The 14,224-nt window shown below is 42.2% G+C and overlaps 1 protein-coding gene across 1 annotated transcript in view; it reads right to left on the bottom strand.

Moving 5' to 3' along the window:
- Nucleotides 1–778: 778 nt before the first annotated feature.
- wipf2a (WAS/WASL interacting protein family, member 2a) overlaps nucleotides 779–14,224 on the bottom strand; it is a 21,930-nt gene continuing 8,484 nt past the window's right edge. The window contains exons 2-8 of the mRNA XM_008284256.1: nucleotides 13,802–13,946; nucleotides 12,892–13,024; nucleotides 12,184–12,315; nucleotides 10,233–10,907; nucleotides 6,834–7,076; nucleotides 4,258–4,359; nucleotides 779–3,037 (exon numbers count right to left, since the gene is read on the bottom strand). Of these exons, the coding sequence (XP_008282478.1) occupies nucleotides 2,994–3,037; nucleotides 4,258–4,359; nucleotides 6,834–7,076; nucleotides 10,233–10,907; nucleotides 12,184–12,315; nucleotides 12,892–13,024; nucleotides 13,802–13,864 (1,392 nt within the window). The 5' untranslated portion in view covers nucleotides 13,865–13,946 and the 3' untranslated portion in view covers nucleotides 779–2,993. The remainder of the gene's footprint in view (nucleotides 3,038–4,257; nucleotides 4,360–6,833; nucleotides 7,077–10,232; nucleotides 10,908–12,183; nucleotides 12,316–12,891; nucleotides 13,025–13,801; nucleotides 13,947–14,224) is intronic.

Here is a 14,224-nt window from a genome sequence, read left to right as displayed (position 1 = left end):
GGTATGTGGTTTACGCAGGCAAAAGAGTCATTGTCCATACCAAATTATTGCGTTTTTCTTATTTTCTTTATTACCNTGTTTCTGGACTGTGGGAGGAAGCCGGAGAACCCGGAGAGAACCCACGCTGCACGGGGAGAACATGGAGACTCCACGCAGAAAGATCCCGGGTGTTCCCGATCTTAAAGTTCTAAGTGGGTCATAGTTGTATTAAATCCATCTTTCAAATTTGCTCGTCCTACACTGATGTATCGGCAACACGAGGACAATAAATCCTGTCCACTAGCAAAGAAATCCTGCAGTGCACAGGCTGTTCTTGCAGCACTCATTTTGTCAGGCCACAGAAGGAAAAACACAGGAGTAAATAATAAACAACGGCTAAATTTCCATTTCACTGCTTCAGTTTGACGATGCAGTTTATTAGTGATACCAGAGCATTACCTACAAGTCAGAATAACGGCTGTGAAAGTGAGTCGAGGTGGTCACGATGACACATAATCAGAGGTAGTTAGTCACCAAATATGTTAAAGTGGGAACCATTCTCCAAAACTGAAGCTTAATATTTGTATTTGTGTGACAATTTTGGGATTTTTAAACAAACAATTCAATGCAAATGACGTCTGCAGTTTCCAGTTTGAGTCAGATTTGACAGAAAAACACTGAAACTCAAACTATGATGATTTCTGTCACTTTTACTTGAGTCGTGAACTTAAATTCTTTTCCTGCACAGTCATTAAAACACAGAGATCAGCAGAAAGAACAAAAAACACAGAGCACCGGGTTCCCTTTTCCCCCCAACAGGAATATATTTATTTGAAATTATTTCAAATGATAAAAAACATGGTTGATTAACATGAAATGACCACAGGGTTTTTGCTCTTGGGAGTGGACGAGGTGAGAACACAAGGAGACGAACGTGTCGGGTCACCTGGGGTCGAGGTGAGGGTACATCCACAGAACCAAGTGTGAGTCCAGTTCTTGTACTTTGCGTGTGTGTCGTCACCATCATCCACCAAATTCACTAAATTACTCGGCAGTTGCGAAACCGGAGCCCCAAAACGTTGGCTTGTTAATAAAACCTCACATACATCCATGTAACTCATTCACCCTTATGGCCAAACATCCAGAGAAGTGCTACAGAGAGTCCGCTCTATCAGACCAAAGCTCACTGACTGGAACATCGTTATAACTCTTAATCATTTTTCTTTCCTATATTACAAGCTTTTTACAACATAAAAATAGATCAATAGCTATGATTACCATATTCCTTAATGTAAATATACACTATATATTGCATTTTTCAAATAGACTTGCATCTTATTTACTTTGTTGTCGTCATCTTCCCCCTGAAAAACAACAACAAAAAAAATAAAAGCACTGGTACCGATGACCGTGACAACAGCTGTGTGTAAGGCAAAGACCAGCAGGAGGAGCTGCATCACTGAGAATGGACAATCTGGTTGTTGTTTTGTGGTTTTTCTTTACCTGCATGGCACTGTGGCCTGGATATGATGGAATTAGTGTTAAAGTGAAGCTTCATAAAAAGTAAAGAACCTCCATCAGTTTTAAACAGTTCTCTGGCACTTACGTGTTCCTGTCTCTTTTTTATTTTATTTTATTTTTTTTATTTTTTGGCTAGCTGCTACCATCTACAATCTGTACAAACTGCTCCTTGCATAGCAATTAAACCACATCTCATCTTTCTCTGGCCGTACTGTCCTTCTTTTAAAAAGGGCCACCAGCAGCACAAGTAGAGCTTTTAGATCAACTTCCCTGGAAGAAGATTCCTGCAAAAAGTGAGCAACAATCCCTTGTAAACTCCTCCGAGCCGTCTGCAAACCTGCAGCTAAATCATTTAAACTTGGCCCAGTAAAAAAATAATAATTTAGTGTTGGACTCTGCTGTGGCCCGAGCAGAAAGGAACACACTCACTATATGAAGTACAATTGAAGTACAGAAGAAATTGGGGATGAACCCTTTAGCTTTTTTCTGTTCCAGCGACATGAATTGAAACCTGATGTCTTATGTGCATAGATCAGCGTCATGCACAGTGTCTCAGTTTAGCAGTGAAGCTGCCGTGCAATATTGCCCAAAGATGAAAACAGGAACATCCCCAAAAAAGAAAAACAGAGGGTAAAAAAAAAAAGAAAAAAAGCTGGAACTCTCCAAATGTAAAATTAAACAACCAGGCAAGATTTGGGTCACATCTTGGCAAACTTTCTAGTATTGTACTCCGTCTACGATCAGAGAAGTGAATAAAAAATGTCAGTTATATATATGTAGAACATGTATTGAGTTGGACTCCACCCGCATTTGGCACACTGAGAAAGAGAGCTGATTGAAACACACCCTTACCTGGCACAGCTTGGAATGGCTATTCAAGACAAAAACGAATCAAAATCATAACCTCCATTAGGCCCCACATGTGTGGCATTATCAATCTTACGAAAAAAAAAAAAAAAACAAACTTGAGTGGAATTCATCTGCTGCTGAAATCGTTTTCATTCATAGTGTTGATTCTTTTTCTCTTCTCCACAAACAACGCCAAAAATAATAAAATAAAAAATAAAAGATGTTAATCAGAATTATGAAAAGCACAATTATTATTATCATTATTATCATGAATATGCATTTAAAAAAAAAAGATGGAATGCAGAGATGTGGAAGTGTTCGGAGTTTGGTCCTGATATGTCAGACCTCTGCGTCCTGTCGGTGGAGGAGCAGCGGAGGTGGTCGCGGTCGGAAAACTTGAGTCCGTTTCTCGCCTTCGAGTGGTTTTGTTCTCTCGTGCAAAAAGACAGAAGGTGACCGCTGAGTAGTGTCGAACCTGTGTGGTGCAGCGGTGTTTGATCGCCGCTGTGCTTCCGGCTGGTGCTTTAGTGTTAGTGTGTGTGTCTGCGCTGTAGTGTGTTTGTGATTCTCGTGCTTCTTCACCACTCCCTCCTGACCGCCCGTCGACTCGCCCGACAGAGTTCAAGTCCCGAGCTGAGGTCCGTTCACCTCCCCACCGGCGGCGCTGGAGGAGCTCCTCTCATCATGGCTGAGGACGCAAAAGGTGGAGAGACGACGGGTCAGTCCTCACGCTTCACAGTACACACCGGTGAAATGATTAACTTGGACAATAAGGAAATAAGGAAATGGAAATAAGTAACCAAAATGCTGAGGACAGTTCAAAGAATACACCTTAAAGCTTTTATTTTTTTACTATTTGTAAGTATTTGGTAGCAGGATGACTGATGAAAGATCTGGACGCTGCACTGACCCGGGCTATGTTTGTGAGCATGTTCTGCCTTGTTCCTACTCCATTCTTCATTATCTTAGTGGTAGAAATTCATTTGTTCCGGCTTCGATTAGGCTAATTAATAAGTCAAATGGCTCTAATTGATTTTTTTGCTTTGTCTTGTTTTTGTTTTAAAGCGCCATGTGTTTGGACTCGTGTAATTAGACGATGACATTCATTTTATTCTGCTTTCACTGGATGTATTTATTAATTCTATCCATTCACTGTATTTTCCCTGTTTGTGTTGGCTGCAGCGTGTGTGAATAGCTCAAGAAGGACAATAAAGTTAATCTTGTGCTTTTGCTCAAGACAGAAGTTGCAAAACAAAAAGCAGCAGGCGCGGGGATGTGACAAAAGTCCCTGATTGGACTAGAACCAAGCGTGCACAATAAAGGTAAAAGGTTGTGGTCTGTAGCGTTCTGGCACCAAAACCAATCAGATCAACTATGAACAAAAACATAAAGCTTGGTTTGGATCTTGATTGGCCTGACAGGTATTTCCAAAAAGTGTGCAACTGTTTGGTTTTTTGTCTTGACTGTATAAGTTTCAACAGTTTTGTAAACTATCCTGGTGTGTCATGGGTTTTTTTCGTCTTTCAAAGTTTGAGAAAGCTGTGTCTTCATTTTAAAAAATTCTATGTTAATGTAAAGTATATCATCATATAAAATAAAAATGATAAAATATAACACAACATTTTCTGTGGAGGTTGTTTGATGGGGGTCTGTAGCCATTTCTTCTTCTTCATTCTTTGTAGCTTTAATTCAGCCACATGCTTCCATCGCTTGACATCTACACCTTTTTTTTTTTTTTTTTTTTTTTCTGTGCAAATAAAAATAACCCGTCTAACCACACTGAGCTCTGTGTAAGCAGTATGGAGATGCAAAGACAATGCCTTTCTCTGTCTTGCTATTGCAACCTTAAAAAACAGTCAAGAGGAAGCAAACATCAATCTGCTGCATGATTTTAGAGGACACTCGTACCCTTGTTGCTCTTGCTGGGGTAGACCCTGTTGGAAGGCCTGTAGTCCTCTGGAGGTGGAAGGTCTTCGATGGGGTGGAAGTTGAACTTGGATTCGAAATCATCTGAGGGGAGGAAATACAACTAAAAGTCAGGTTTTTAAGTATGCTTATACGTCAAAGAATCTGTTTTAAAATTCCAATGCAGTCCAATCACCTTTTTATCCATTTTTTATCAGTGTGAGAGAAATTTAAATATTCTGTCAACCTCGTGGACATGAAGTCACAGCTGACAGCACTTGACGCCCTTTTCTGTGTATTTATTACGATTAAATCAAATACTAAAACCAGCAATAAAGTCTAGTGAATTATTAGTTTATTTTCAACTTGCATGTGCCCTGTTAGGAGTTACTGATGCTCTGGTAGGTTTGTACTAACCCCAGACTTTAATTCATGCTTGTTACGGGTTCTCTAAGAGTCAAACCCGCTGTGTGCTCAGGAGCAAAGACGCGCCAACCCTAAAAACCTGCTTATTAACGTCACAGAAATACTGACCTACAACTTCAGCATCTGTACATGAAGCTCAGATAGTAATCTAGGAAGCGTTCCTGCCCTCCTGACTTTTCCAGTACAACAGGAAACAAACAGGCTGGTTTGCATAGCTGCAGCAGATATTTGACTATCAGTGGCTACACATCCCTGTCGCCTCCATCACATCGGGATCATAAACAAAACGGGCCAATACCACTTCAACGGCGCCGTCACTGCTTGGTTTGAAAAGAGATGTTTGTCCGAGTACATAAGATGCCCAACATTTTGGGATACTGGGTGTACTGGTCCTGCCCAGTGTTATTGACATTGTAAAATCAGAAACTTTGTAATATTAACTACTAAATTACCGGTGCAAAACCTCATTCAGACCACTGTCTGGACCAAACAGCCCAACCTCGGTTATCTCTGTTCAAATCTCTCTGTGGCTCAGTTCCTTTATAGCATGAACACGTTCTTTTCTTTCAGACTAGTAACAGGAAGTTACAGCTGGTGATCCAGAAAGGGAAAAAGGGGAAATGAGTTGCAGAAGCATATGGGGAGAGGAGGACACCAACTGAAATTTGGTCTGATGAGGTAACAATGAATCAGCTGGGAAAAAAAAAAAACTTCTGAAACTGCACACGCTTTATAGGTATTTTTTGAGAGGACGATATGAGAGGACGCCACTTATGAAACGGCAGCAACAAATCACAAAGATGTGCCATGTTGTTAAATAAGTGATTCATTGGCCAATGAGACGAATTCCCCCTCAGTAACAACCTGGATAGCATTCTGGGCACTGACCAACACGTTTACCGATTCAGGTGACTAAAATCTTTCTAGCATCAACTTCAAATGCACCAACTGAAGTGCCCCGCATCACAAAACAAAACACTTCAACAAGTGGTAAGGAGCAAATGTCTGCTCACCACTGAAATGTCAAGATATGGTCATAAAATCCAATGTCTAGCATCTATAGTTTGATTTCCCACTGATAGAGAAGCAAGTGTCAAATAAATATTCTGTCTGAGTGTGGATGCCTGAAAGCTCTCTCACATTTTTACAGATTTATATTTTCATATATGTTACATTTATTGTTGTTTATTTGTTTACCCTCCACTCCATCTTATTGACACTGCCATTTCTATATCAGAAGATACCAATATTGGTGAAAGAAGAAAAAGAAGAAGAAGCAGAAGAAGCAGCAGAGAAAGAAGCAGCAGCAGAAGAAGATGCAGCAGAAGAAGATGCAGCAGCAGAAGAAGAAGAAGCAGAAGAAACAGAAGAAGCAGCAGCAGAAGAAGAAGAAGCAGAACAAGAGGAAGAAGAAATTATACTGTACATACAATGCATACTTTATGCTAATTGCGACTGTACAGGACAAGAGCTGTGAGCTGACGTTAGGGATGAGGGGGGATCGCTAGGGAAGAGTGAGCCACGGGTTTGTATAAAAATTCACAAGAAGAACAATACGTGTCCCTGAAGAGTCCTCCATTTTTATGAAAGTACAACAGTAAGTCACTTAAAATACCATTTAAGGCAAAATGAGATGAAGAAAGGATTAAATCGGCATGAAAAATAGAATTTCAGAAGCCACACGCGACAGTCATGGATGAAGATTACAGTTTTTTTTTGCAATTATTACAATAGTTCTGCGCACTACTTCAGTGGTTCCCTACCTTTTCTTCATCAGACACACGTTCGCAGCCTTACCAGGACTCTTTATCTATTTCATGCCATCATGGATTGATTTTGGTGAAGCATTTTGATTTCTTAGTCTATCACTTTCAAGCAGTTCCAGCTTCCTGGTGTGGTGATAACACTGATTCAGAGTCCTGTGTAGCTGGCTGGTAGGTGCCTAAAGGTGCTATTTGTGTTTTTCTACACACATGTTTTAATTACTAAATTAAAATTTCAAGTTTTCTGCCCTATGATAACTGCAGAAGTACCTGATGGGTAAACTAATCTCATCTCACCTCGCAGTTCTTCTCTAGTCTAAAAACCCTGTTTGCTCAGTTGTTGTGAAAGTTATGAACAGGGAGGAGGAATACGATGATGCCACAACTCACCTATGATGGACTTAGAGGAGGAGCTGGAGGAGTGACCGTTCCGGATGGGTGGGGGTGGAGGAGGGGGTCCGGCCGGGGTTCGGGAGGATGAGGAGGATGAGATGGAGGAGGAGGGAGGAGGAGGCGGTTTGCCCGCTCGGCTGAGGGGCTCTGAGATCGCAGAGCTGTGGCCACGATACGGGGGTGGGGGAGGAGGGGCATCCCGACCACCGTTACGAGACCCGGGATGGGGCACCTGGGGAGCTGCATGGACAACACACACACACACACATGATCAAATGATGAAACACATGAGGTTACGCTCTACATTATGGCTTCCCCTCCATTATAAGACATAAGAGCAGTGCCAAAGTGTTTTTGCACAAGGCAAAAGCTGAATGCATGGATGTACCATAGTGACCCAGAACATCGGCGTTTTTTTCTTTATTTGGGGCGTGACAGTAATGCTTTCATCACATCAGATATTGTTTTTAAATGGAGAGACTAACAGTGTAACAGTAGTCGTGCATTGCGGGTCAGTGTCGTTAGGCTAGCCAGTGTTTTCAGTCAGTTTATAGTGAGAGCTGATGGCTGATAAACACTGGTTGATGTGCAGCTCCCTTAGTGTATCCAGACTCATTTTGTTGTTTAGTTTATTTCAATCCCATGAATCATATAGTATAGACCAGAGGTGTCCGATCCTGGTCCTCGAGGGCCACAGTCCTGCATGTTTTAGATGCTTCCCTCTTCCAACACACCTGATTCAAATGATCAGGATCGTTATCAGGCTTCTGCAGAGCTTCATGATGAGCTGATCATTTGAATCAGGTGTGTTGGAAGAAGGAAACATCTAAAACATGCAGGATTGTGGCCCTCGAGGACCAGGATTGGACACCCCTAGTATAGAGTATCTGAGATCACACCATGTTCAGATATTTCCAACATTTGCAGTAGAGCTCTGATACCAGGAAATGTTTCGCTGTTTATGCATCTAAGGAAGCTAGACTGGTTTGAGAGTTGGCTGTTTTTATTTCAGCATCTAAAATTACCTTCTTTTTTTTTTCTCCAAGTAAATGTAGTTCAGCCTGTTATGGTTGTCTGTGTCTTTGTGTGAACACTGAGGTGGACTGGGGAGCTGTCCAGAGCGCACTCTGCCTCTTGTCCAGTGTGAGCTGAGATGGACTCCATTTAACCGCAACCCTCGACAGGACAAAGTAGGCGTAGCTAATGGATGGATCTATTAATTGTTCGTCAGGCTCCTGTAGACCAGCAGTCCAAAATACCCAAGACGTTCAATTCAAAATGATATAGGAATGGGTTGCTTGCAACTAAGCATTAACCTACCCAACAAAAGCGCCACTGCGAAATCTGCATTAGCAAAACAGAGCACAAGGCTAATTATCACGTTCTAATGCACGTTAAAACACTATTTCTCAATCTATAGTTATACGCATACATATAAATTGCCTTTGCTAAAAACAACTAAATTGAATTTCACCACAGAGTTTGATGAGCATCCCTTCAATAAAACAATCCCTCGAATACCACCCCAATAGTGTAAAACTGCTCATAACTAGTCTCCGGCTACTCCTTTCCTTCTGCCACTTTGCTCACCGTTTAGCTGCAGCCTTGACTTTTACTAATATTAATATTATTACACTGGAGTTATATAGTGTGTGGCAGGATGCACACAACTGTCGGTGTAGATGGACACATGATGCTGGGCTCACCGTCATGACTGTCAATCAGCCACTGGCATTAGCATCATCGATGAGCCAAACCCTTATCTACAAACATTACATTATCAGCATCTAACAGCCACATTAACACCACCATAGTAATGTTTTCTATGAACCACCTACTGATATGTAGGTTCAGCCACCATAACTGTGTGAAACAGAAAATAAAAGCACAATCCTGAGCACAGAACAGCAACAATGAAAAAAATGCTGGCACACTACAATTTAAGGTAAAGCGTGGGGGAGAGCAGACAGAGTGAAAGTAAAGAGGAATGCTGGAATATTCCACAAGGCTACAGGAATGCAGAGAAACCAGGAGACCTTGTGGCGAATCGCTTCGTCATCCAATCACAAGCCAAAGCACTGGCTAACAAGTGCCTTCCTGTTTTGTGTGTTCAGTCTGATTTCAAATTACAAATATGTTTCCAGGGAGCCATAAATGCCCTTGGGAGAGCAAAAAAACCTGCATCTGAAAGTTCCAATATGCAGTGGATTCGTTCAGTAAAACTAGGGCGCTTTGCAGATGTCGGCGTCTTAATCCTGGAGCGTTTCCTTCTACGTTAACAGACGCACAGAGGCGACTTCTGTGTGACACACTGGAACAATACACAGACATCTAATGCGTGTCCTCATCTGCATGGCATCTCCCCAACCGAGCCTCAACAGGCATGCCAACAGACGGCATATCTGCTCCACGTTACAATACTCCAATTTCCTTCACTGTCAATGCAATGAGGAAAAAGCAATTTCCAAAAATGCGAAAGCAGCTGTAAGATTTTAAGAAATATTAAACTGCTGTGTGTTAAGTGTCTGTGCTGACACCTGGCTTATATACAATATAAGATATTGTATACTGCAACCACAGGAGGAGCATTTATACGTTGCAAAGAGCCAAAGGAACTACATTGCTGCCCTCTGCTCTACTTTCGAACTAGAGTAGGTGGAATCATGTGGAGGAAATGTTTAGGCATTAAATGCTTAAAGGCTGGACTACACTTCAGAAGTTCAGAGATAACGAGTCAAAACTTGCTTTGCCTTCGGTATGAACATTCCTCCAGCTGACAATGGGGACTGACATGGTCTTCATCACTGGGACAAATGCAGACTCATATATTCACACCCTCAATGTACAAATGAAGTGAAATAGTGATGGGTCAATGAATGGATCAGTTGGTCTACGTGAACATACATATTCCAGTGTTTTGGCTGCATTTTCTGCCCTTTACAGACAGACTAACAGAAGAGAGATGACGAGCAAAAAATAGACAAACGAGAAACACCTGACGTGGGATTTGTGATCAGTGGTGTGAACCCCTCAGCCCCAGAGGGCAACAACACATGGACTGAAATCTGTAATTACCAGTCAATTACCAAGCAGGGATGTACATTTTGACTATTTTCTGATTTTTAAATTAACTAAAAAGTTATTCAGTTGGAAAAAAAAATTCTCAACTGAGCATAATTCGTATCATTAGGTTCATCCAAATAACAGCTGAATAAAATCAACCCCTGAAATGATTCATTTGGACTGAAGTTTTCATTCATACCTAAAACAAAAAGTAAAACAACTTGTCAGGGGTACCTGCTGCTACTGTAAGAATGAACAAAACAGGTAATTTCTTTGAATAAATCAATAAATAAAATAATCATTAGTTCTAACTTAAGGTCACTTGAACTGTACCTGCTCTTCGTCCAGGTGGCTCTCTGGCAGGTGGTGGTGGTCTGCTGACCTGCTGAGAAGATGGAGATGGTGAAGGAGGAGGTGGTGGAGCGTGGCTACGTCCTTGGCTGCCGCCTCCTGATGTGTGCTTTTTGTGCAGCGAGTTGTGCCTCTGAGGAAGCTCAGGAGCTCCACCGCCATCCACATGAGACGGCCCGTTGGAGACGCCACCTGAAGCGTGTGGTCTGTACGGCGGTGGAGGAGGAGGAGCAGATGAGCCACCAGTTGGTGGTCTGCTGGAAGACGGAAGTGGTTTTACAGTGCTAGGAGGGGTGGGGCCCCTGTTGGGCGTCGGTGGGAGGGGCTTCTCCCTGTTGTGAGAGGAAGATGGAGCATGTACTTTCTGGTTCGGGGTCGGAGGAGCGTTGCCACGGCCACCTCTGTTAAAGGGAGGAGGAGGAGGTGGTGCAGAGGTGCTGTGCTTCATCCCGCTGCCTGCTGACGAAATGCTGCTGTTGCTGGAAGGGCGTGAGATGTCTGGCAGCGAGGGGCGATGAGAGCGCTGGTGCTCCGGTGGAGAGGGCTTGTTGGCTGGGGAAGGTGAGGTGGAGCGGCCTGACGGGGGCCGAGGTGCTGAGGACCGGGATCCTGGCGGCCGCAAGGCAGATCTGCCCACTGAACCTCCGGCAGAACCATCTGGGTGAAGGACAGAAAGGTGGTGTTGAGTGCATCGTCTTTAACACCTCAGTATCAATCAATCTGGTTATTATTTACTTGATTATTTAACTAACTGATCCCTTGGTCTACAAAATATCTAAGAAATTCGCCCATCACAATTTTCTAGAGTTTTGAGGCGTCTTTAAATTGCTCTTTTTCCTTTGACAACATACAACAAATAAAATTACCATCAACAAGTTACACAGAGGTCCTTAAGAACAAAAATGTCTTTATCAAAAAAATAAAAAACACATTAACATAATTTTCTACTTTCACTGAGCTACATTTCTGATGTATGGACCGCTGTATAGGTGTGTGTATGTGGTGAAGTGTTGAGGGCCCTTTGAACTTCAAAGTCAAGCTCACATTTTAGCTCCTTCCAAAGCAGAGTGAATAGAAAACAACCACTTGCTCGAAGCACCAATGGACGTGTGGCCATAAAAGTACACCCCTACAAAGATGTACACACCAACCTACGTACACACACACGCATCTTCAAGGCTCAACTGTAACTCATATACAGACATGGTGCACGTTGAGGTGTGATATACATGTACATACATTTCCTTTCAACGATCTAGTTTGCTGATTTGCATAACCTACGATGGTGTAACACTGCATGAGGGACTCAAAGGGACATTCTGCAGATTCCAGCAGTTAATATTTAATAGCTGTATATAAAAAAAGCAAGTTTCAGCCTTTCATTCATAATTAATATGCTCCTCCTCTTCACTGCAGCCATGTTTGCTCCTTCAGAGACACACGGACCAGGGGAAAAATAGCTTCTTTAAACTGAAACAATCAGGTATATATCCACATCTTGTGAATCTGTCTGTTTCAATGATTTATTACCTACCTGCCCAGGCAATGCCAATCAAAATTGGCTAATAACTAAATTACATGCAATGCACTTCTTCTCCTATGAGATTCGTGTTTTTGTTCCTGACAAGTAAAGCGCTATCAAGGTATTTCTACAACTACAGAATGATAGCGAATGAACAGATTGCTTTGAACAGACGTAAAGAATAAATAGATTTCTCAGTTTGTCAATAACTGGTGAAATATGACCGATATGTTGGCTCTCTCCCGACTTCAGATCCCCTCTACAGCCAATCTATGGACACTAATGATAACAACAGTTTAACAAATGGTGAAGCTGTTCTAGAAAACATGCAAATTCAAAGCCAGCCCCCGTCCACGTATAAATATACAGCAAACCGAAAACAAACACATGACACAACTAAAAAGCTGTTACCTCCAATTGGGCGTAACTTTGGCACACCTCCTTGGAAAAGGCCTCCCATTCCCATTGGTCCTCCGCCTCCAAAACCGCCACCGCCGCCACCACCTCCTCCTCCTCCTCCTCCACCTCCACCTCCACCTGATTCTGATGGAAAAAAAAAAAAAAAAGACAACATCAATACAGACATAATTCAAAGCTTAACAAAAAATATATTTCAATGTTCAAATATCTGGAGAGCATTTGAGTTCACCAAAGACCAGAAGAAGTGTGTACAGGAGAGCTACGATATTCAATTAAACTTTATTAGCAGCATTTTGATTTGAGAAAACGTTGGCGTTAGAGCCCTGTGTGCATTAGAGCTGCATGACGAATCAAATTAGATTTTCAATTACAATTCTGGCTTCCAGCAACTATGAAAACAAGATAATTGATATAAAAGATTGTTGTGTCAGGTTTTGTTTCACAATTTGTCTTTTTCCCCCTTCCTAAGAGCTTATTTTATATCTTGTGGAACTCCTATTTCCCAGGTCAAGAAACACCTGCAGCACTCAAATTGTTGAATCAAGTTTTTTCCTGCTTTCTCATTGCTTTAAGACATAAGTAACGACTGCCACCCATACATCTGTGGACACATTTCTTTGCGAGTAGTTTTTGAACAAGTTTACATCAGCTGAGGTTCGAGTGTGTGTCTGTGCATAAAGCAAACTTATTGCAACTCACTCTCTATAATCGGAGCGCTCCGGTCATTGACCGCGGCGACCTTCTTCAGCTTGGCACCTTTGCAGATGTCTGACAGCAGCGCTCCTCTGCCTTTTGCCTCAGATGAGCTCAGTTTGGGAGGAGTCGTGTTCGCCTGTGGAGGAAGTTAACAGCTATGCAATCACACCTCTGTTTCCTCTGGTCTAAGCCAAAGCAGAAAGCTTGTGGACACGTAAAAGAGAATCGGGGCTTGCAAACAAAAGTCACATGACTCAGTAGCTTTCCATCAGGCCACTTTTGGATTTTGGCCAATTTCAACTAGTTTGTCAAAGTGCATATTTTGCGATAATTAACCATCTCTGATGTTCATGCCAAGCAAGAACATGAACACGGGAACATGGTCGTTTGCACTAACTTCAGAATGGACAAGAATAAGTAGCATCAGTGCAGATCCCTCAGAGGAAGTATTTGATTTTTCCCCTGGCTAAATAAATCCAACATGTTTCCGTAAGTGACTTGTCAGTGATGTGCACTTCTGTCCCCTTCGTAGTCCTGCTGTCCTCATACAGCTGCTGGAAACTCAGTCTTTAACGTGTAGCCACCAAAAATATCATTAGAATTTTAAGAACTGAATATTATGTCGTCCCTTTAAGAACGACAAAACAAAATTATCTGATTTGTTGAATGAATTAAGGAAAAAAAACTCAGTCCAATACAACAGCATCAGAAGTTACAACAGAATCATGAATACGGGATTTCATGACGTGATTCTGTATTAAATGAACACAATAGAAGCCAGTGCATGTGGCAGTAAACTGTTCAGGATAAATGACTTGATGAATTTGAAAGACAGAACCAGACTCTTTTTGATCCTTTATCTATGTTTGATGTTGATGTTTGTCCCATCATACGATGTGATTTGGTCACTAACCTCATTAAAGGTTGGGGGAGGCGGGGGTCCTGGAGGAGGAGGGGGAGGGGGAGGAATAGGCATCCTGTCCCGCTGTTGGCACCTCTCTGTGTGCGGTAAAGGCCGGCGAATTCACTGTCTCCACTGGAAGGACTCACGCTGACTCCTGAAAAAACAAGAGACGCATTTCAACTGATCGTGCTGCAAATAACTAAACGCTCCCTTCACCCTGAAACATCTTTGTCTGCGCAGCCTCACTGGTGGGCAGCTGTGCTTAGGAGGTCAGGTGTGAAAATCTTCTAACCGACAAAGCAGTCATGGGTGAATTATGAAATGTACACGCTGCTGTGGCCACCAAACATAAATACCACGTTTCTTGGGTAGAATGAAACCTTTAGTGCAAATCAACTCACAACATGAAATAGTTTTTTGCAACAACAGCTC

This window comes from Stegastes partitus, unplaced genomic scaffold, assembly GCF_000690725.1.
Source record: "Stegastes partitus isolate 25-593 unplaced genomic scaffold, Stegastes_partitus-1.0.2 Scaffold352, whole genome shotgun sequence".
NCBI classification, from domain to species: Eukaryota; Metazoa; Chordata; class Actinopteri; family Pomacentridae; genus Stegastes; species Stegastes partitus.
Note: the sequence above shows the minus strand (reverse complement) of the source record. Positions and strands in the feature narration are given on the sequence as shown.